A 24,200-nucleotide genomic window follows, 5' to 3' on the forward strand; every position below is an offset into this window, starting at 1 on the left:
AAGGACATTTTTAACCTATAAGAGATATAAATATGAATGGACAGGAGGGCAAACGCCTCTAACCAAGGTCAGCTTGTAAGCTTAATCATATTCATTGTTAAAACTGATTTGATCATTAATCACTCCTGTCCCTATCTTTGTCCATGTGTTGCTTCTCCTTAAAGTGGAACAGGAGCTCACACAAGCTTAAAAGTGAATCAACTGACATGCAACCAAAATAAATAAATAATGAAATAAATAAATATCCATGCAAATTTACTGCAATGGCTCATTATCTTGCTCTGTGTGTGTGTGTGTGTGTGTTGTGTTGCTGTGCTGGGAGCATGTTCTGCCAGCCCTTCTTCCCACAGCTCATGCATAATATCATCAGAGCATGCCACAGCAACGAGCATCCTGTGTTCACTGTGCATTGAAGTGTTGGAGCATTTGTGTGGACACACTGCAATCCAGATCTAATTTTATCTTGTTCATTCTTGTTAGAGCAATAGAAGGTAAAGTGAACCTGTATGCATGCTGTGATTTAGGAGGCACAGCTGTCCACTGGGAGATGACACACCATCACACTCAATACAACAGGGGACAGGAACAGCAAGCGAGCAAAACAGAGAAAGACAGGCACAGATGGGGATAGAGTGTTGATTTGGATTAACACAGGAGCAGAAATTGAACAAAACCAAGTAAAAAAGGAAACAGACAAAAAAAGCAACATGAATTAAAATACAAAAGACACAGTGGGAGGTTGAGAGACAATAGAAGGATATACAGAGCAAGAGAGACAGTGAGAGAGAAAGAAAGAGAGGGAGAGAGAAGCAGAGCTCCCTAACTCTAGTGATTCCCAGACTGGCTGGCTGGTAGTACACTCTGTGCTCTGATGTGCCTGCTCTGATGGGGTTTCATGCCCATGCAGAGTGTGCTGGGGATCCTGAGGGCAATACAGTTTTTCTGCTGCTGATCTCAGCCTCTCTAATTCCTACCTACTGACCAGATCACCCTACAGAGGTAGGAGTCAGGACCTTACTCACGGCTAATGGATCAACCAGTGACAGTCACTAGAATCCAAAAAGGGAGCTAAAAGAAAACCAAACACAAGCGGCCCAAGGACGACTGGCAGATATGAGAGGTAGGATCTCCATCATTTGTGAATGTGAATTCCATATGTGTGTGCACTTGGTATGTGCTTGGTTAGGTGGGCTGCTATCAGCTGCTGAGACTATTATGTTGTATAACTGAGTGATATTAAAGCACAGGCATATAATAGTTAGATGCAACACACATGTCAACATTACAGCCACATTTTTATGTTTATACAATACAATAGCTGTACACCAGTGTTGCCCTGAAAGGTTTCCTATTGCAAATTAGTGCTGACATCAGTACTAAGTTGATTTAAAATGGGATGTACTTGCTGTGGGTTGTTTGCACATCATAGCACGCTTCTCTGTGTGTACTTTGGGCTGCAGGGACATATCAGAGCATAAAGCCATTCTCTTGTGTTGACCCCATTCTAGAGCTGCTGTTACAACACTCCACTCAACGGATGCTCTGTTTATGCATTTCTATGTATGCCTTGTATGTGTTTGTTTATGAATAAAGGATGCGACTGAATGCATTCTTGCAAACACACACACACTCATTTCACTAACAAGGATGCAATTAACATAGGGCTTTGTACTACAGTGTGCTAAATATCAACCCAGCCATGTTCTCATGCTTTCTGTTGAAGCAAGCAACATAATATAACAGCAACACTGCACTGCCAAGAGCCACTGACACCTGAGATTAGACCTGGGAGCGCCTGCGCCTGGATATTTCTAAACCTGTGAATCACAATCCACTGTATGAAGTCTACAAACCAAGCAGAGACTAAATGACGATTGAATGCTTTTAAATGAAAGACTGTCACTCTAATTAGTAGACTATGCTAAGAAAGTGTTTGTTCACAGAACAGAGGAAATTTTTCTAAATGATACTTCTGCGTAACAGCCAAATACCAAATAGCAGCTGTGTGAGTTGAGTGTTATGTAACCACAGAATTTAAACATTTAGATTGTGCCGTCCCATTCATGTTAACACTCCATGGTTGTTGATTGATACAGTTTGTAGCTGCATGGTATTTCCTAATGTAATTCTTGAAATAAGTATCAGGTTAAGAGACTCACAGCTACCTCATCAATAAGATATAATTTAGGCAAAGATTCTTATGAGAGATTCTGCTTGACAGAATCAAATGAGGTCATTCGCATTTGAGAGAACACTTCTTCTTTGACTTTCAGCTGTTCTTGGCTAAGGAACTGAACATTGTAGGTTTCGTACTTATGTAGATCAATATGCTGCAGCATATCTTTTTGTTCAAGATCTGAGTGCAACTTGTAAGCTAGCTACATTTCCATGCTTCATTTCATTGAGCCTCAAGCTAGTCCAGCCATTGCTATAAATACTGCTGTAATGTTCCACAAGGAATGGACATGTGAAGTCATATCAGAGGGAAACAGACACCTAATATCTGCTGTGTATGGATTTGTGTGTGGGTGGAGTGTGGGTGACGGGTTACAAAGCTTTGGTGAAGTCACTGAGGGTCAGTGACTGAGGGTGGTGGGAAGTGGGGACTGGCATATTAGAAATAAATTTACTAGACAAAGAACAGCATTAACTGAGCAGAACAAAGTGAACCGCATCCCATTCCAAAGTCATTATTTCATATATTTTTGATGGATTTAGGCCTTTATCTGCTTTAGTCAGGGTGGTCATGGCAGTTAAACAATGGGATTAATACATGGAATTATGTAATCTTTGTCCATTGTATTGCTGTAAGAGATCACAATCAATATTTAAACTTTCAAAAAAATGTGTAGCTGTATTTTTTCATATTTAGCGGTGAGTACTTTAAGTGCATTACTTTTAAATGTCTAATTCAATATTATGTTGCCCTGTCTCCACAGTGACACTGGCCTGTGCCATCCTCTGCTTCCTCTCTTTGTCACATGCCTGTCCAAAGGAGTGTAGCTGCAACAGCAACAGCAAAGTAGTAGACTGCCGAGGTCGAGGCCTATATGACATCCCCCGAAAACTGCATCCAGACACCCAAGAACTGTATCTTCAAGATAACCGCATCAGGGGGTTGGGATCAATGGCTTTCAGAGAAATACCCTTCGTCCGAATTCTTGATCTATCTAATAATTCCGTAACATCTGTTTCACCAACGGCCCTGCTGGGTCTCCGGTCTCTACAGCACCTCAGTTTGGCCTACAACAGCCTGAGGGAGCTTGACAAGAGGTTGCTTGGACCGATCCACTCTCTTTCACACCTTGACCTCTCACACAATAGGTTAAGCAACAAAACCAGAACATATCAAAATTATTATTTGTCCTTTGTTGAACAATATTGAGTAGAAACTTGATCCCACATAAGTCATTGTATCTTATATCATTTCCCTGTCATGTCCCTTCCTTACAGCCTGTGGGGTTTGCCTGGAGCCATGGGGGACAGCTTGAGGAACCTTAGCCACCTGGGGCTAGCACACAACCGGTTAACACGGTTAGACCGCTCCCTGTTAGAGACCCTGACCCATCTGGACAGCCTCACACTACAAGGCAACCCCTGGAGGTGTGACTGCCAGCTCATAGGCCTCAAACTTTGGCTGGAGACCTACCTCTTTAAAGGTTAGACTACTTGTGACTCTGGGGAGTGGCTGAGGAACATCTATAATGTTTCCAACATTCATACATTTCAGTGCCTTTCCTACTGGGCACACTATTAGATTATGGTTATACTGACCTTTAACACAAACAAATATCCTAAAACTAGTAGAGCAGAAATGAATGGAGTCATAAAAGTAAGCAAGCAAGAGCACTTGCAAAAAGTATAACTACAACTGACAATATTGCAGCACAGACTTTATTCCTAAATAATACACTGATGTTGTTTTCAGAGATTCAAATACAAAAGAAGTCACATCATACATATATATATATCTGGGACAAAGCTAAATATGCCTTTCAAAAAGCAATGACAATGTCTGTGCAATTGAGCACACTCTCCTTCAGTCAGAGCATATTAGCTCTGGACTCTACTGTATATTAAAATGACCAATTCCCATGATGAGAGGAGAGACTCTTTTAGGGATTAAAAGTGACTGAACAACCCCAAATGGATATAGTGCTTACATACTTTTGCCCTTGGAGAGATTGGCACAGTGGAGTTAAGTCCACGCTAAAAGGTCTGCCCAATTATTAAAGATGGTTCAGTAAGTGCATCTCATATTGTTTGAGAAAAATTACAGCCATGTCTACATTGTCAATGTTGATTCACTGAGTGAATCAAAGAATTCACAAAATGAAATGCATCAGCCTCTTGATTAATGTTGTGATGTTAAGGTTAGGCATCTTTGCAGCTTCTATAAGTAATGTAGTTATCTGTACAACCAGAGACTGAGGGTGCATATGGGTAATTAAGGGTTAAATTGCCAACCACATTATTTTCTGTGCTAGGCCAAGCACAGCATGCATTCGATAACAAAATAACCACTATACAATGAAAGCTAGGTTCGTTGGAGTTGGCTGGCCCGCCTACATGCCTATGTTATCCTGACACAGCTTTTGTCTTAACAGCTGAAAATTCTAATTACTGCAAAACAGAACAATAGACTCAGATACAAGGAAGTATGCTTAACAGAAAGCCAGTGGTTATCCAGGCAGGCGAGCAGTGTAGTGTGTGACAGATCATGCTTGACATGACTACAGAGTGAGATGAATAATAAAGAAATTTTGGGGCACATGAAAGTCAGCTGATGAAGTCCTAACTCAACACTTTCTCCACTTGATCCAAAAAAGACTATATTTGAGCTGTTCATCATATTAAGCTTATGGCCAAGCTGGTTCAGGCTCAGAGATGAAGATTGTAATTATGGCCTCTTCTGTAGCAAGCAGTGAAAAAGGAAAGAAGCTAATAACAGCAGGTATGGTACAGAACAACTGACAGTTGAATGACTTCTTATTTCCAAAGGTGGAGTGGTGGATGAGGTGCTTTGTTCCCAGCCAGAAGAAATGAGGGACAGAGACCTGCAGAAAGTCCCTTACCAGCTCTTTCATGCCTGCATGACAACAAGTTACCACTACTTGTTTGCCAACATACACCACCTGGAGTCTGAGAGGCGACTGCGAGGTCACACCCATGGCAACCATGCTCATCCCTCTAGCCACACTCTCCATGTCCCCATGGCAATAGGGGAGGGCTTTGGTGGAGGGGGAGGAGGGGGAGGAGGAGGGAGTGTACCCGAGTGTGAAACTAAGCAGAAGCAGCGGCCTGTCAACTTGCGCCATGCTATTGCCACAGTAATCATCACCGGCGTAGTGTGTGGGATCGTGTGTCTGATGATGCTGGTTGCAGCAGTGTACGGCTGTGCGTATGCTGCTATCATGGCCAAATACCAGAGGGAGCTAAAGAAGAACGAGGAGCTAGCAGCAGCGCAGGGGGCAGATCATGCCACAGCAGATGAAAAAGAGCCACTGGAGAATGCTATTGCTTAGGAGATGATAAAATGAACTTTGGGCCTCAACCCTTTAACCTAATTGTCTCTGGATGCCACGTGTGTGTGCTTGTGTGTGCATGTTTGTGAGAACAAAAGAAGAGAGTGCATTTCTGTATGTGTATGTTTACCTCATTTCTGAGACTTGGGTAGCTAAATTCCACAGGTATTTGACTATGCACTGATGAGAGTATGTTCTACTGTATGCGGGTTTGAGGGGCAGGCCAAAGAATTCAAACACATCACAGATAGAAATAAACTGCTATATATTTATAATTTCGTATTTGTAGGTATAATAGTAGAGGTCTTGTATTTAAAAAAATAGATGTCAGAAATCGGTTCATTGCTCAGAGTTTGATTTTGAAGTAATTTTGAAAATTCATTGTTGGCAGCTGCTATCAGTTCAACTCCAAGTTGTTTGTACCATTAACGTGAGTGTATGAGAACAAGATGAAAGTGTTTGTGTCAGTGCTCGAGTGTGTGTGGAGACGTATACTGAATGCACATATTTATAGAGAATTTAAGAGTCTGTGCCTGATAATGTGATCGAGCTCTGAAGAGAAAACCTTTCTAAAAGGATATTTTTCTGATTAATGATAGATTTTTCTGGATAAAGATGGATAATTTATTGAAGCAATAATGAAGCAAGCTAAAACTACACCAACAAAACTTGGCCTTGTTGTTTTTCTATGAGGTTTTAAGTCTGAATCATCCTGCTGCAAAAGTCACACCCACAGACAAACTTTTAGAACTACAGTTTTTGAGATCAGTCGAGTCTCAGTTGTGAGCTAATGTTGATTACATAACTGAAGTCATGTCCATCAGTATCTATTATATAAAATAAAGGGAAATATTTTATGTGATTACTATATGTATACAGCAATTAATTTGAAAAGACATGCATCCTTTATTGAGAAAAAATATTTTAAAAACAAGTATTTATGAATAAATAAGTGAATCCTACTCTTAGAGAGCACTTCTCTAAATGTCTATGTGAGTAAACAGTACATAGTGTTTTACGGTAAACAAGACATTCTGCCACCTTGATATGAAAATCAGTGCTCAGTTCTGGAAACCCAGTCACATATTATGTAGCCCTACAACCCTTGGTCAAGAAACAAGTACTGATACCAATTCCTCTAAAAAACCAAGAAAATGCTCCTCATTTAAAGTGCCACAGTGGTAATCATGAAATTAGTGGCCATTGGATGAGAATTTTGCCCCTCAAGTGCTGGCACAGTGACATTAAGCAGAGATGTGGCGATTTGCAATTTTATTGGCTGATTCCAGTTTTCAGTTCTTTTTAAAGTATGTTTTATTTGGTGTTTTACCATGGGTTTGATACACTGTGAATATGCATGGATTTGAAGTGCAGCCAGTAATTTCCTCATTATGTACTGTTTGTCAAAGATCTGGATGTTGTTTTCCCTTCTCCAAGGAGTTTCTGTGTGATCCTCTGTGTGGTTTTGTACACCAAGCACAAGTGAACATGCACCCGTTACAGACACAAGAGCGAGGCTTGCGTGCACAAGCTATGCTTTCAGTCTGTGCCACCGTGTGCGCCATATGAACCAGTGTATGTGTAAATACTGTGCTATTAATTTAATAATATTCTACCTGTGAGAGATAAATTTGAAGATACGATGTTTCTATTTCTGATGAGATAATGTACGATGGTACCATTTCAAGAAAATTCTAAAGTATTATATAATGTAATATAAAGTAACAAATCAAACTTCAATTAAAATTTGGTCTCGTTTCAATTTTGTGTTAAAAATGTCACAGGATAATTAGGCAATGTTTTAGATTATATCAAACATGCAGCTTGTTGTGTACATTACAAACATCCATATTCTTATCTATCTTTAAATAATTTATCATGTCAAGTGCAAGTGAGCTTTAGCTGCAGTGTAATATGGAGGCACATGAATGTACACAGATGCCTTTGGCCTCAATGCCTGACTTGACTTTTGTGGCTCTGTGAATATTAGAGCAGCAGACTTGCTGCACGTAGCTCTGGGCTTAACCACAAACACTGACATACACACAAACAACCACTTGTGTTTGTATGCACACAATAACGTTGTGACTCAAATGATGTCTGGAGGGTCCATGGTGTGTGATGTCATCAGCCTGTCCTGTTCAGTTAGTGTACTAGTGTATTCACGAGTCAGTGGAACACAGAGCAGTGAGAACTGGCCCTAACCGGCCCACGCTACATTTGCATTCTAGCCTACATCTCTCCTCCCATCTGACTCTCTTATATAAAATCATCCTTACAGACATCCCCCGACCTGACAAGCATGATCGTCATTACTGTGCTACACATCAGCACCCACTAGAACAATAGCATCTGCACGATTCTCTGTTAGTCATTTGGTTTACTGCTAACCAGGATTTGGGGGAATGATATTATCTTAAAAGGACAATGATCAAGTCAACAGGGTCAAATTATACTGTGGGCAGGTTTCAACTGTGGGCTGCTTGTGTACTACTTAGATAGAAATCTGATGTGCATGTGTGTGTACACACTGTGGCAACACACAGACTCTCCAATCTCTGTCCTTCTGCTCTAGTGGTTTCCCCCAGGCCAAGAGTACCCACAATACACTGCTTTCATGTCAAAGCAGTTAGGCACCATGAAATAATTGTCTCTCTGCCCTTTCACTTCTTCCCCCATTTTAAAACTGCAATTCCAAAAGATTCTGCTCTTTTTTCCTTTCTTCACTTTTTCTTTCCTCTGCCTTCACTTTATTCAATTCCTCTGCTGGCGTTACTCAACCTCATCTACTGACACGACCACAGACAACAATTTGGTGTTTAATATCTGGCAAAAGTTGTGCTCCATATTTGTCCTCGGTACATATCTTGGGCGGTAGAAAGGAAACTGTATCTGAATAGAATAATTTGCTTATATAAGATTTATGTACTGTGTGATTACTAAAGCTATTCATATAAAATACAGTTGGAAAACAGGACTTCCAAGCTAATCAAACAGGAGGATTAACATGAAGAAAAAAGAGCGGAACCTTACTGTGAGCACAGCTCCCTGAGGAACAGCACTAAGCAAGACACACATCAACACATCTGCATATTTTAGCCAGATGTTTGTATTTTACTCAATTTGTCCATTTGGAAATTTGAGAATTTGTAATAAATACTCTCATTTTTTAAGCAAGGTGTTTCTAGCTTTCTGTATTTTAATTAACATTTTCTGGCATAACATACTCACTTGGTTGCAAATAATAATGTGTTTCTTAACTGTCCAGTGCTGCAGTAAAAGTACTATTTACATGTTAGTTAGACAATATGCAGAACAGAAAGCCATCTTGAGAGACGGGTAATGAATGATGTCATGTCACAACTTTCCTATGAATAATACCATAACTTCTCAAAACCATATGTCTCTATTTCTAACCTCCCAGTTTCCATATTTCTTACATTGAATTTGCTGTACCTTTCTTTTCCAACCAAGATGATGGCTAGCAGAACAAGGGCTGCACTTACTACAGTATCGGCTTGCTTGATTGCACCGTGTTGCGTTACATGGGTGTGACATTGTGGGGCTTCTGAGTCACTAGGACATGAGGTGAGGCAGTACACAAAGAAATCCTCTAGATCTCAAAATGCCTTAAATAAATACAGAGGCAACAAAACAAATGCACAATAGGCATTTATAAAACTTGTTTCTATTAATACTTTTAAATATAAATACTCCTGGGTGCAAGCGTCAGTGCTGCAGTGTGCTGCACTCACGACTTCTTCTGTGCATATATTCATGCAGGGTCAAGTGCACAATCAAAAAAAAGCAGCAGAGTCAGTATACTGTATGTGGGCACTGAGTGTTTCAACTCAAAAAGAGGAAAAGAAGGAGAGGTAGACAACTGTAACAAAATCTTCATAGCAATGCGAGGAATTAAATATTGCAACTTGTATCAGTGTAGAAGCTTGTGTGTGACAGTGAAACAGCCACTTGATCTGTGCACTTACCCGCAGCTATGGGTGATTTCCTCTCATCCAGAAGCTGAATGGCAGTGCTGGCCAGTACAACACTCTTGTTTTCTGATCCTAAGCCACACGCATAAGCACACATACAGCCACACAACACACACAGGAACACATACAGAGTTGGCATCACCGTCATATCATAATTCCTTATATATTAGTTCTGAACTGACCACAGGGAGCTTGGATAGAGAAACACTGAACATAGAAGCCACAGAGTCCTGTTTCAAGGCTACAGCTAACTGTGACAGACATAAGAGGAAGAGTGCATCAAGGCAGGTCCGGCCAGTAAATAAGAGGCTTTCAGATACTTGTATTAGCTGGCACTAATGGAAAGCTTAAGGCTGAGGACACATTCTTGGAGAGATAGTTACAGTGAATATGTTTGAGGTGCCTGTGTTGTGTGTGTGTGCCTTGTGTGTTGTATTTGTGTGTTCTGGCCAAGTCACTATGGCAAGGGCTGAACCTCTTCCTAACATATTTAATTTCAACCCGCAGCAATCAGTCCTGTCCACAAGAGCACAGCTCAGAATTAATAAGAGAGGAAGGGAAAGTAGAAATTGATGGTGAGAGAACCAAATATGGGTGAAAGAGGAAAAGAAGTGGGGAAAAGGATGCTCTGATACAAACCGTATTTAACAAACTGTAAGCTGACTTTGAATGGCTTTATAGTGGGTGACAACATGTCACATAACTCTTGACATGCTTACAGTGATTTATCAGCTTCCCAGATTCATTGTACAAGTAAAGGCTGCTGTGTTGAACTACAGTAAAAAAAAAAGGAGTTATTTTTTAAACATTAACTTTATGTCAGGTCAGCACGGTCGAGCAGTGGTTCACTTTATCGCCTCACAGCAAGACATGCAGCTGAGGTTAACTGGCGACTCCAAAACTGCCCGAAGGTGAATGCAAGTGTGAACGCTTATCTGTCTCCAAGTCTCAGTCCTGTGATAAACTGCTGGCCTGTCCGTGATATGCCCTGCCTCTCATGGGATAAGTGGGATAGATGGACCAACTTTGTGGGAAGAACTGAATTATCATTAAAATGTATAACTAACCTGTATTGAAAGGAAGAGAGTAGACAAAGGTTCCAGCAACTTGTTCTGCAGCTCTCTTGTACCACAGGGGAAAGTGATCAGCATTGAACACCCCCTCTTTGTCTTCAGCTGTCAGGAAGTCTCTTGAAGCAGACAGGAACCAGAGGTGATGACAAATTATGCACATGCAAAACGTAAGATATTCACTTTGGAACAAGAGCTGTTGCAAGTGCATACACTGTATACTTAAATGTTCATATACATACATTCTGGATACATAAAATCAGCATACTTACTGGTTTGAAAGCTCATCAGGCATCACAAACAAGTTAATTCTGGACAGGCCTGTTCTTGTGCCCAGGTAGGCTATTTCCACTCCTTTATCAGAGTTCCTGTGTATTATAACAAATACATAGCCTGAAATTATGCACAATTATATGTTTGCTATCAGTCAGGGTGCAAATTACAGGGTGGTTTAAGATCTCGACCCCCGTTCACATTCAGTTCAGCAGCCTCTTGCTGATCAACACCCTCCCACAGCAGCTTATTATAATATATATATAAAAAAATGCTAGCTTCACTGTTAACAATAATAATAATAATAATGTTTGCAGCCCTTTTTTCTTATTTATCTCTCTCTGTCTATACATACGTGTGTTTACAGTGGCCTGTATATAGACTTATTTTGGAATCTCGGATCTCGCATTCTGTTAAAAGCTGTAGTATGCAACTTCTTTCAAATATTTTTAGTGTAAAGATATGCTCCAAACCTTTAGAAAACTTTAGAAAGATGCTGTTAAACCCTTCTATGAGCCAGACTCAATGAACAACACTGGTGGCAGTGTAGAGATATTAGCTTTTAAAAGGTTTTGAACAGGACTAACCTCCCCAACCAAACAGAGATTTTCAATTATTTCTGTTTGATCAGTGAGTTTTGTTGCATTTCCATTTATTATAATTTCATGATGACATGTCTGAAGAGCTGGGCAGAGCGTGGCAGAGCATAACAGATTGTAGTACAGCACAGTGGAGCAGGGAGAGGGAGTGCTGGGTGAAGCAGAGTGGATTGATTTGAATATTCCTGCTAGTGCTAAATTAAGTTACAAACTGTAGCTTTGGTAACTATTTAAAAAAATTGTTTACAAACCCATTTCCAGAAAAGCTGGGACATTATCTTAAATGCAATGAAAAGTGAAATCAGTGATTTATTAATTCCCTTGAACCTCTGATTAACAAAAGAACAAAGAAAATATTTCGAATGTTTTCACTGACCAACCGAATTACATCTTATAAATATAAAAAGTAGAATTTGATGCCTGCAACACACTCAAACAAAGTTGAAACTAAATAAGAATATTCCACTTACACTGTTCTGGAGGTATCTAAAATTAGCATGTTAATTGGTAATGGGTGAAGGTACAGTATCATGACTGGGTATAAAAAGTGCATTCACCAAAGTCTCAGTCTTTGCAATGAAAGAAGGGCCATGGCACACCACTTTGTGCCAAACTAAAGCCGTAAAGGCAACGGGTGAAAACATAACCTTCAAGTCATCAGGAGGCATTTGTATGAGAAGCTGTCATGCTAACATGATGAATATAGCCACATGGGCTCAGGAGGACTTTGGAAAACTCTTGTCACATAACACAGTCCGCCACTGCATCCAGAAATGCAACCTGAGACTCTGTTACACAAGGAGGAAGCCATACATCAATTGTGTGCAGAAAGGTCGTTGAGTTCTCTGGGCCCGAGCTCATCTGAGGTGGACCAAAATGCAGTGGAAACCTGTTCTGTGGTCAGAGTCCATGTTTCAGTTTGTTTTAGTGAAACTCCGACTTTGGGTTCTCTGTGCCAAAGACGAAAAAGACAATTCAGACTGTGCAAAGTCTAGCATCTGTGTTGGTGTGGGGGTACATCAGTGCCCATGGCATGGGTGACTTGCATATGTGTGCAGGTACTATAGATGCAAAGGCCTTTATTAGGATTTTAGAGATATATGCTGTCATCAAGGCAATGTCTTTTCCCAGGAAGTCTGTGGATATAGGCTTCATTTTGCATGTGTTACTGCACAACTGTGTGGCTTTGTAGACAGAATGTGTATGCTTGAGTGGCCTGCCTGCAGTCCAAATCTGTCTCCGGTTGAAAATATATGGTGCATCATGAAGATGAGAATCAGACAATGCCGAGCAGCTGAAGTCTTGTACCAAGAATGGGCAAATAGTCCACAAAACTGCAACAATTAGTATTCTCAGCTCCCAGTTCAGTTAAAAAGTGTAATTAAAAGAAAGGTGATGTAACACAGAGGTAAACATACCAATGTCCCAACTTTTTTGAGTGTGTTACAGGGATCAAATTCTAAATTTGCTTATAGTTACAAAATGCAATTAAGTTGGTCAGGGAAAACAATGAAAATCTTTTCTGTGTACTTTTGTCAGTTAAATAATGATTCAAGCGAATTAACAAATCATAGATTTTAGTTTTTATTGCATTTTGGAAAATGTCCCAACTTTTCTGGAAATGGGGTTTGTAGAGGTTATATATTGTGTTTTATTTATTTATTTATTTACTTATCATAAGTCTGTTAAGTAGCCTGATTATTGACTTTGTATTTCTCCAACCCTGCCCCTGTTCTCCCCTTGTTCCCCCTCTGGTCACTGGACAACACCCTCCCCAAAATGTAATTCAAACTCTGTTATTATTGTTACTTTAAAAAAAGCCTTTACAAGAGCCTAGGACCTTTGGTTCTCTGTAACATAAATTGCAGGAGTTGAGTGGATGACGTACTCAGACTTATTTAGGACAAGGCTGGTCCAGTAGGCCTCCAAAGGGGCAGTCACAACTGCATCAAAGAGAACCTCCTGAATCAGCTCCCTGTCACCTACCAAGGAAAACACGTGCTCATCAGCTAGCCAAATTTGACAAGAAAACATCACTTAAGGAATGTGGGCTGTAGATGTATTTAACTAACATTGTAAGTAGGGGTCATGTCCACCGAGGTACAGTTTGATTGCCTCTATCTGGGACAGGTAATGGTGCTCTGGGTGCTCGTCTGTGTTGCAGTATGTCCTGTCATATAACAAGAACGAACAATACAGACATTGGTTATAATGATATAGTACGCACACACTCAGAATTGTTAGAATTGCCTCCAGATAGTTTCCTTGAAAAACTGATTTCTTAGCCATTCACTGATTATGTGCTTAAGATTGAAAGCAACTGGATTATATGACTCTGGTTACAGTAAATAGTGATTGCAAAGTAAAACAAATAGGTTTATCCCATTTACGAGCATTAGTTTGAGAAGCGTTTACTGTAATTTGTTTAGATTCCGTTTCCCAGTTCTGATGACCACAAATCATCAAGTGACACAAACCACCATGTTAAAGTCCTACAGATCCCAAAGCAGTTGTCTAACTGTTGTAGTGCAGTGAAATTATAACTGTGTTTGATTTTGTTATTTGTATTGTATATTTTAGATATATAATTCAATCACAATGTCATTTGAATAAGGGCTGAAGATGATGCTGTCAGAACAGAAACATGCAGTAATGCTGATGTGCTCCTACCATTCGTCTGCCAGCGCTACATCAGGGTGCTCCAAGTCATGAAGTCCTATAACAGAATAAGAACTACAGATCTCAAACTAAATAAGCAAAAGCACTATGAACTCACCATAATCGGGTTAGGCATCTACACTTCAAATGCACACACACTTAAACATACACCTCAGAGGTGAAAAATGTGCTTTTTGAATGGATGTGACAGGGCTGATTAGATCAGGAAGAGCCAAGTCATGCTCAGAGGTTTCTGCATGATGGACGTGTTTAGAGAAACACACAGACATGCACACACACACACACACCACCACAACATGAATATTAACATGCATGAGGCTAGACATAAAAAGAGAGAGGCACATATATGCACTGTCAAGACAAGGACAAGTACAACACACCTAAGGAGCTGCTAAAGAAATATTTAACTTCCGGTTCAATTGTGGCATTCAATTTTATTATAACTATGTTACAACTGAATGGGTGTGTCAATGTGTGAGAGACAGAAGCCCTAGTATAGTATTATATGGTCAATGTGGTGTTACTTCTTTTACTTGTATCTGAACACGTCTTCCACCAATGCAGCTGAGTTAAGAAGGGTTAGTTGAATGAGAAGCAGTGATACAGAAACAATGGCAGAGGACAAGGGAGAGTGAGGGGCAGAGAATTATAGGCAGACACAGCATCACACACAATACAGATAATAAAGAGTAGAGACACAAAGAAAAAGGGAGAGTGGAGGATTTCCTACCTTCTTCCACTGTGACATTTCCTCTGAAGAAGAACTTTCCATGGCCCCTGGAAAGAGCTACTCCTAGACTGAAATAAAACAAGCAATCTTTTATAAATAGGCAACTCACCAGCTCCTTTTTGTGCAGAGAAACCTGGTAATGGTTCAGTCTCTCTAAACTTTGTTCATTGCTCACAGAAATGCCTCCAGCCTTCTTACCTGAAAGGAGTCCCCTTGATGTCTGTGTAGTAATAATCATTATGCAACACCAATACACGTTTCTAAAATAAAAGAAATTGACATTGACATTATAATATATTTTTAAAGTTTTTTTGTTTGTGTATAATGCAAATTTTTTACATAACCTTGTCATTTAACATTGAAAAACTCAATAAAGCATATTAAAATATGTAAACACTAGGCAGTGTGATGGCACTTATATTCTCTGCACTTTGGCGCCATCAAGTGGTGCAGGAAGTACATGCTTCTGGTTGGCACACGACCTGTTACTCTGCAGATGGTTGTGTTTTTGCAACGTGAATATTTGGATGAGGATGTTGAATATGCATGTATGAGTACATTTGAATGTGTGTAAACAGTGTGTGTGTATTTACATAATGAATGCCTAATCATTAGGCTAATATATAATGCTCTTTACTAAGCTTTGAAAATGCAAAGTGCACACACGCTCGCATGCAAACACACACCTGAATGCTTCCCCCCAGACAGGCAAGTAGTAAAAGAGAATCATTGGGTTGCTGTCTCTCTCGTATTCAGCAGCATGTGCTTGGACGAGATAAGAGGCTCACACACAGACAGACACACACCCGTGCTTGCAGAGCAAACCAAATCAGAAACAAAATCCCCAAGTCAATCCTGTACATCACTGTGCCAAATGTAACAACCCCTTGGCAGAGTGGATTCTCTCTGCTAAGTACTTTTTCTGGCTCGCCCACTGGGACCATCTGAAAAGTGCTTGTTGGTGTGCGCTTGTGCATTTGGGATTCCTCACCCCTTTGTCAACACTCTTCTTCACCTCCATGGAGAAGGTCCCCGTCTTCCTGTTAACCATGGCATTTCTCAGCTAGCAACACAGAGCACATAGCAAATGTCAAACATATGATGTTTACTGAAACAGGTGCTGTGATGATGCTTAAAGGAGATTACTACAAGAGCCTCACTGTGTCATCCTTATCTTCCCACTCCACCTCAGACAGATCCACGCTGCTGTAGTTTGGCTTTCTTCGCTTCTTGCCATCCCCATACTGGACACACAGGCCCACAGAAACACACATGCATGCACAGACATAAAAAGATACTGAAGAAAATGAAACAAAGAGAGCATAAAAATCTAGAACTGCAACCCATGATTATCATTGTTAGCAATGAATCTAGCAATTATTTTTCCATTGATATATATTATTATAATTTGACAAAAAAATTGTGAAAAGCTTCATTACAAATTCCCAGAACCTAAGGTGAATTATAAAATAATGTTTGAGAAATAATATAATTACAAAACTCAGTGACAGCAAATTTACAATGATAAAAACCAGATTAAAGCATCATTTGAGATGTGGAAAAATAAATGCTGCAAACAATCAGCAAATAAATGACAAATGATAACAGATAAGACAGATGACAAAATACAGGAGACAGTTAGCTTAGCATACAAAACTAGCCTGGCCCTGTACAAACCACTCTATAGTTGTACATTCTATTAACATGTTGCCAGGTTTTCCTAGGTTGTCTCTGCTGTTTTGTTTATTTTTTTCACACCTTGTCTAATTCTGTAGATGAATCTATTTCATAAACCTGTTTCAAGAACTGCCAACGTCACATGACAGAGAGAGAACATTACTGAATGCACAGTAAGGTGGTAACTAAACGATGGCAGTGCAGTATGACAAGCACCTAAATCCATTTCTGAACAAAAAATATTTTGGAAACCTTTGAACTTATTAGGAGCTGCAGTTATTATACAGATGCAGCAGGTTGTTCAATAAGACTCTTTAGTTTTTATCTCATGACAAAAACTGTAAAAAAAATTCCCTCATAGCTCTCAATATCAAATGTTGCTTTTTATTTAGTGTTTGTCTGGTTTTCATCATGAAAAATATGTCGCTAACAACTATTTTCATTATAGTTATCGTTGACTAAATTTACATTGGTTATGCGCTTGCCTATAGTATGTGTGTACTCCTGCGTCCCCCCTCTCCATTTATCTGTCAGTGAGGACATCCTCCCACCCCTCATTAGTTGTTAAACACCGTTCATTAACATGTTTAATTAGGCTGTTATTAAACCATCTGTCTGTCTCACTGCCTGTTCACTCTTCTTTTCCTCATCTGTTCTCTTTTCATCTCTCCATTTTCATTTGGTGTTGCACCCCACTTTAGTGCCCCGCACCTATTTCCACATTAAGCAGGTTCCTTACTCTCCTCTATCTCCCTCCCTCTCTCCCTTCATCCTCTTGTGAGAGGAGTGAGTGAATACAATAGAGTTAATCACAGCCATTCAGAAGCTGTATCTCTGTCTATTCTCAGCATAGCAGAGGCCTGGAACACATTCACCTCATCTACATATCACCATGCAGCCAACACATACATGCAGTGCACGGCACATACACACTGAGCAAACACAACTACAACACATTTTCTACATCAGTTGGCATCTCAGTGTGACAACAAAATCAGTAACTGACTTGACATGAACTCAAAGGTTAGTATTTCTCCGTTGACTGTACAAAATAAATTAATACATTTGAACTTCAATCTCTGTGCTCTAAAGGGATTGTTATGATAATGAGGTTCATACTCAGTTAACTTGTTACAAAGCATCTGAATAGTGCTGGAGGTAATACTCACAAGTGGCCGGAGATCCGGGTGTGTGAGGATGTAGCCATTGTTGGTGATTGCAAAGGCGTAGCCATGAATGCCCAGCTAGGAGGATACACACAAACACAGACGCCAAATTGTAAATCCCAGCTAATCAAGTCCTTTGTAATTTTTATAGGCAGCATCTTTGTCTTTGCAGTGAAACTCACAGAACTGCATAATACAAGAAGATAGTGTCATTCATCCATGTCTGGAAAAATAACACACTTTCAAATGTCAAAACCTTACACCCAACCGAGGTTCAGAGCCACAACTAAAAGAAATCAGCAAAGTGGAAGTGGCGGGGGACACTGTCAGAATGCTTTGGTATACAGAATATGTATAATTTTCCTGTCATTACTGCAGTGAGTCAAGAGCGAGCCGTGAATAATCAGTGTCAAATCTTTAACAAAACCTCAGATTTATCTGCTGCTGCGTTTGACATTCAATTACTGCACCATGGAGTAGTGCTGGGTATGAATAAAAAATTAAGCAAAAATCTCCCACTTTTTTAAACTACTTGCATTCAGTTGAACTGAGCATTCATAAAGCTCAAACTTGTGATTCAAGAAACCTACGGCTTGGATTTTGACTATAAAAAGTGATAGAATGAAGGGGTATCCCATATGGGCACTCAGATCTAAGTATCTGTAAGGATAACAGAGTGCTGTCAGATGTGCTACCTTATATTTGGGGATCTTCTTGAGCAGCTCAGACACAGGCACATCTGTCCCAACCACTCCTAACAGGATGCCATGGTTTCTCTGGAAGCACACACAATACAAATATCCTTAAGTCATGTTTGAAAGATTACCTGCATAGCACAGTCTCTTACAAATCCACTGTTTATAATGGGAAAAAAAATCAGTCTGTAATATATATGCAATTAGTGATGCTCTACTGTATCCTCATTTACAAACTCCAATCAAACTGAAATTAGTGTCCGTCAAATACAAACATAATTAACATTATTTTGTAATTTGTGTATATTCTCTAGAAAAAACAATTCCACATGAGTAATTGCATAGTTTTTCAATTGCAACTACAAAAACAAGCTGGGGAATCATAATCATCATTGTAGCAAACAGGCTCCGCTGTTGGTTCTGCAGCTCTAAATATGAACTTACAGTTTCATTCTTGGTACTGAACACCGGCATTGCCACTGTGGTCATCAGAACTGGACCTTGACCATCTTCCAACTGAGTCATTAGAGATGAACAGCAAAAGCAGTCAAGAGGGTGAGAGAGAAAGAGACACAGGGAGGGAAAAGAAGGAAGCTAATGATAAAGTGTTACTGTTATAATTACAAAACAAAAATGATTGCTCAGCACACACCATGGCAACATGCATATCACATAAAACATATTGCTAAGTGATTATTTCAGGCTGCATAATGTCTGATCTTTAGAAGCACTGCAGTGGCAAACTGTTATGCCACAAGGTTGATGGTTTACAATTTATGATACATAATTTATATGTATTTACTTAGTCATGTCTGTTTTGATGAGCAGAAAGACAGCTAAGTTAATTCAGCTTTTAGGTTGGTTCATGATGGTGATGTCCAACCGCACCCTGAAAAGTTAATTAGCTGATTAAGTTAAGTTGGGTGACTTGGAACACAGTTAAGGATAGCAGAGTTTGTATTGTGTTTATTTTTAGAGTGACAGAGAGTTGAATGAGGCCAGTGAGGGTCAGACGTGGTCTAACTTGCCTTGAGCTCCTCCATGGCTTGCTGTCTGAAATGATTCGCGGTTCAAAAAATGCCTATTATAACCTTTGCTAGGTGGCAGATGGGGCTGATTTATTGACTGCATTTTGACAAGTCAATGTAGAGAAGCTGGAATAACATCAGAAAGGATGTAGGTAGCAGAGTGTCATAGAGGGGTGTAGTATAGCTTAGAGACATCATGTCTTGTCCCATTTTCTCTTGATTTATCAGACACGGGGCTCTCTATCTTCCTGCAATATGGCTCAGCAGCAAAATCAAGTCTACACTCCAGACAAAAGGTGAATATAGGTGTGTGCAACAATTTTTTGCAGTTTTGGTGCATTAGTGGATATTGGGATCAGCCAGGTACAACACAGGAAAAGAGGCTGAATACATTACTAGTGGGAGGAACACATTATGAGCAGCTGGAGTCGGGGTGGGCTTTAGTAATGGGCAGTCACACCAGCTCCTCTCTCTCCTTTAAAAGCATCATGGGAAATTTGACTCTTATCAATGTCACTGATGTCATTATGGCTAGAGAAACTTTGTCAAACAAACGTTTCACACAGGTAACCTGATATACTGTACTTGTCCATGAGGTGCAGTCAACACTGTTGGAAATATGAATGCGCGATGAAAGATTCTCTCCCTATATCTTCTTCTCCTACCAAATATTTGCTCATTTTTTAAAAATGTGATGAGAAAAATATTTATTGTAGAAGTATTGCACACATAATCACTCAGCTATCTGCTAATATCATATTTTGTGAATGAAGGAAAGACAGACTCTGGTGCGGCAACTAGCAGAAATTATATAGTGTAATTTACTCACAGCTTTTTAAAGACAAATAGTGCATCATGACAAACATCAGCTCTTTTAGACTATGTTCATATCTACAGACATATACTGGCCATTCTAATCATTTTATGTGAGTTCTGACTTTTTTCTGACTTTAAAACTGACTTTTACTAATGACTCAAAGATTTGAGCCTGGGAAAAACAGCATAAAGGAATTCTGCAGCACATCTAGTCACTTTGTCTTTTTGAGGGACCTACAGTAAGAAACCTCCATGACGTGTTATTCATGTTTACTATTTGCCTCTAGTTTGCATCTGAACATCCTCCTTCCCTAAAGACTGCTAGAATAATTACATTTATCTTTACAGTGGCTCTTTGTATCTGGCAAAGACATGCATTAGAGATGAAAGCTTGGCACTGTTATTAAGAGACTGGAGGAAGGCTTCATACTCAGCGGAAAGTGGTCTGACCTTGTCCACCAGAAATGTCAGAACTGTCTAAATGTCAGTCAATCCTGCAGATTGTGTTCAAGGCATATACAATTAAATGGTGCATTTCCTGAACCATGTACCCCAGTACAAAATCCACAGTGGCTAAGGTTAGAATGGTAAAAAGCATAAAGCATAAATCAAGCCACATTCTGTTGCAACAATCAATATTATCCCATTAGGTGCTAAAAGAAAAAACTGGCTTAAATATCAGAATTCAGATTCCGTTTTCTTAGGGAAATACCCCATTTATCCACTCCTCTCTCCTCTTGACTGAACATAACATGCTTCCTGTACACTCTCTTTCCTCTGGAATTCACTCCCTTTTTCCACTAGTAGTATTGGTAATGACAGGAAACTGCTCGCATCCATTCCGTCTTCGTCAAACACTGGAGAAAGGGGAATCAGTGACCTGAACTCAGATAGCTGATAATAACAATCCAGAATGCAGTACTGGACATCAAAGACAGAACAAAGCACAGCTGCAAACAGCTGCACAAACAATAGACAGCCTTGCTTCTGGGGAGGAGGATCGATCAAAGGGGGAAACAAACAGAGCCCCATATAAAATCTATTTCCAGCACGGGTCTAGTGGATCATATTCCATTGGACTGGAATTTATTGTATGACCCAATGAACTGTTGTTAGGAAGCCCCATCAAATATGTGCTCTTTGTACTTGAACACTAATCTGAGGTGCTTTATTAAATCTACGTGCATTTGGTGAGAATACAGCTTGCCCAGCTGCTCTTGGGGATGACATACTGTAATTAAGCAGATAACAAGAGCTGCATGAAGAAAGGCAGCCAGCCGCTGCATCTGTTGGATTCCGAGCCAATATCACAGCCACAGATGATCCTCACTTGTCCCCTTTAAACCTATGCTGAACAAGGTCTTAATGAGTGTCCTCCAATGTGACCATGTGCCATGTACTGGAGAGAGTGCACTGTATCTAGAATTTCATAGCCCACAATCTCTAATGCAAGGTCAGCACTCAACACACATTTGGGCCAAATCTGCATCATCACTGTCTCTGTGGCTTAATTTGTATCAGTCAAAGTAAATGAGGTGTGCAAGTCCTTTTCCCTGCAGTGAGTCAGAGAATGAAAAAGAGCTCCTCTAGGCTCGAATACACTGGCTTCCCACTGACACAAATACCCACACACCTATGCCCCTCAGACGGCTCAAACACAACCTTGCCCCGTGTTTGGAGTCTCAGAGGACATAGGTTGCTCTGGCAAACTATGTGCGCTTGTGGAACAGCTGACCCTTGTTACACCTGAGACCAAGCTTAATGATGTTGCTGTGGGTAAGTACCAGAGTTAAAGCTCCTGTGGGAAAACTGGAACGTGCCCCACACGGAGCAACGCACATTTTTACCACACAGATCTTTTGGGATTATTTATAAAACCTCTTATTTACCTTAATTAACATTTATTAACAGTTTGAAATATAAAACCTCTTATTTACCTTAATTAACATTTATTAACATTTGAGTTGTCAGTAATTTTATCACACCTGACTTTAACAACCCTGAACACTATTAGTCAAATTGGAATGTCAATACTGACTTCACCCTCAGCACTGTTGTTGTAATATGTGTTTTAACCAATGGAGGGCAGTATGGCTATGATGACAGCCATCATCACAAAGGTTAGAGCGCAGATACGCTCTGTTCAACACCTTGAGATGCTGGTGTTCAGGAATGTAGTGGATGATATACATTACATGGTGAATTTTCTGTCTTCTGCCATGTAGATGTGACTCTAAAGTTCTTTAACAAGTTATAGATAGAAACATGGTCATTTGCCCACTGAAGTGTTGTATGTTTTAAAATCAATTGTTCTTCAGTTCCTAAACTGAAAAATCTTTTTACCTTTTATAAGTATTCTGCCTGGATACAAGCATCTAGCAAAGCTTTCTTGCTAATCAATGTTTAATTTCTCTCTCTCTCTCTTTTTTTCCAGCCACATTTAATTTCCAGCAGTCTTTAAAGAGCGGAGGTGGAGCCTTGGGATGTTTGGGGGTGAGCTAAGCCTGGACAGCAGACAGCACGTGAGAGTGAACCTCAGATCTGGGGGTAAGGCCCACACCATGACCTGTGGAGTCAGAACAAAAATGTAGAGTTTTGCAGAGATTATTGTGACACAAAAGGGAACCTGCTTGGCCCTCTTTGCACATCATTGTGGTGTAGTAGTTTTCTCAGTTTTGTTTTGAATACTGAATTATGTATTCAGTGATTTTAAAATGGCTTTTTCCATTTGTCCGTTTCAATTGTCTGTGTGTGGTGATTATTGTATCTTCAGAAACATTTAGTTTAAATGTTGCACATATCACTTCTTCTGCTCTTTCTGCTTCTCATTTGATTTTTGATTTAATGTATAATAGCAATGTAGCTTTCCCGCCTTGTGCACACTCCCAGACACACTGAGTTATTACTCTACCTCTTCTGCATTTCTCAGAAGAGCTAAGGCAAACAGCTACTTGATTAATAAGTTAGGTCCTCTAAATATGGCTCTGAATCATGTATCTTTAAAAACTACTTAATAATGGTAATCAAGATGATCAACAATGTACCAATTACATCTTTACACTTTTCTCTTTTAATTATGCATAGCTCTCCTTCACTGTGGAAAAAGGGCTGCTTTCTTGGTCTCCGGTGGATTGTTCATCTTAAGTGTTTATGATGGTGTATTTGTATCACAGCTAAGCTACACTCCCTTAAAGTGTCAGTGAGTTAAACAGGGCCTGCACCACTTCTCTGTGTGAATCAACCACTATGGAGGAGTTCCAATGTTTTATTTATTGATATGTTTTAATGGGGGAAGACCTACCATTCATTATCATAAAGGCCTCTAGACATCAAGTCACACACAAAAGACCCACCCACTTCACAGTCTCACACACAGATCCACACGAGGAGCAGGCCGCTTTGCTGTAGCAACTCCTCACCAGCAACCATTGGTAGCTTCAATGACAGAAGCTGACAGTGTCAAAGTATCTTTGTCTCTCTCACATAAACTGTCCCTGAAGCTGTCATTGTGAGAGAGATGTAAAACACAGGCTTTTTGTCTCCATGGTCACTGAGTTAGTCAAGAAGCTTATCGAGGACAAGGCACCGGGGGTGGATGAGATCCGCCCTGAGTACCTTAAGTCTCTGGATGTTGTTGGGCTGTCTTGGTAGACACGCCTTTGTAACGTCGCATGGCGGTCGGGGACAGTGCCTCTGGGCTGGTGGTGGTGGTCCCTCTTTTTAAGAAGGGGGACCAGAGGGTGTGTTCCAACTATAGGGGGATCACACTCCTCAGCCTCCCCGGGAAAGTCTATGCCAGGGTACTGGAGAGGAGAATTCGACCGATAGTCGAACCTCAGATTCAGGAGGAAAAATGCAGTTTTCGTCCTGGCCGTGGAACACTGGACCAGCTCTATACCCTCTTCAGGGTGGCAGAGGGTTCATGGGAGTTTGCCCAACCAGTCCAC

General features: G+C 40.2%; 2 protein-coding genes across 3 annotated transcripts in view; one reads left to right on the forward strand and one right to left on the reverse strand.

The window, feature by feature from the left end:
* cacna2d3a (calcium channel, voltage-dependent, alpha 2/delta subunit 3a) overlaps positions 1 to 24,200 on the reverse strand; it is a 104,389-nt gene that overhangs the window by 19,059 nt on the left and 61,130 nt on the right. For both annotated transcript variants that reach the window (XM_020619729.1, XM_020619721.1), the window contains 13 exons: positions 18,854 to 18,925; positions 18,410 to 18,490; positions 17,718 to 17,792; positions 16,032 to 16,115; positions 15,863 to 15,934; positions 15,070 to 15,131; positions 14,872 to 14,939; positions 14,133 to 14,178; positions 13,535 to 13,632; positions 13,351 to 13,444; positions 10,863 to 10,958; positions 10,588 to 10,709; positions 9,515 to 9,592 (listed from right to left, as the gene is read on the reverse strand). In XM_020619729.1, the coding sequence (XP_020475385.1) occupies positions 9,515 to 9,592; positions 10,588 to 10,709; positions 10,863 to 10,958; positions 13,351 to 13,444; positions 13,535 to 13,632; positions 14,133 to 14,178; positions 14,872 to 14,939; positions 15,070 to 15,131; positions 15,863 to 15,934; positions 16,032 to 16,115; positions 17,718 to 17,792; positions 18,410 to 18,490; positions 18,854 to 18,925 (1,048 nt within the window). The remainder of the gene's footprint in view (positions 1 to 9,514; positions 9,593 to 10,587; positions 10,710 to 10,862; positions 10,959 to 13,350; positions 13,445 to 13,534; positions 13,633 to 14,132; positions 14,179 to 14,871; positions 14,940 to 15,069; positions 15,132 to 15,862; positions 15,935 to 16,031; positions 16,116 to 17,717; positions 17,793 to 18,409; positions 18,491 to 18,853; positions 18,926 to 24,200) is intronic.
* Positions 571 to 7,239, forward strand: lrtm1 (leucine rich repeats and transmembrane domains 1). Its single transcript, XM_020619742.1, has 4 exons — positions 571 to 1,120; positions 2,940 to 3,324; positions 3,454 to 3,659; positions 5,002 to 7,239. The coding sequence occupies exons 1-4, from the start codon at positions 1,114 to 1,116 to the stop codon at positions 5,523 to 5,525; spliced, it is 1,122 nt and encodes a 373-aa protein (XP_020475398.1). The 5' UTR covers positions 571 to 1,113; the 3' UTR covers positions 5,526 to 7,239.

This window comes from Monopterus albus, unplaced genomic scaffold, assembly GCF_001952655.1.
Source record: "Monopterus albus unplaced genomic scaffold, M_albus_1.0 scaffold6.1, whole genome shotgun sequence".
NCBI classification, from domain to species: domain Eukaryota; kingdom Metazoa; phylum Chordata; class Actinopteri; order Synbranchiformes; family Synbranchidae; genus Monopterus; species Monopterus albus.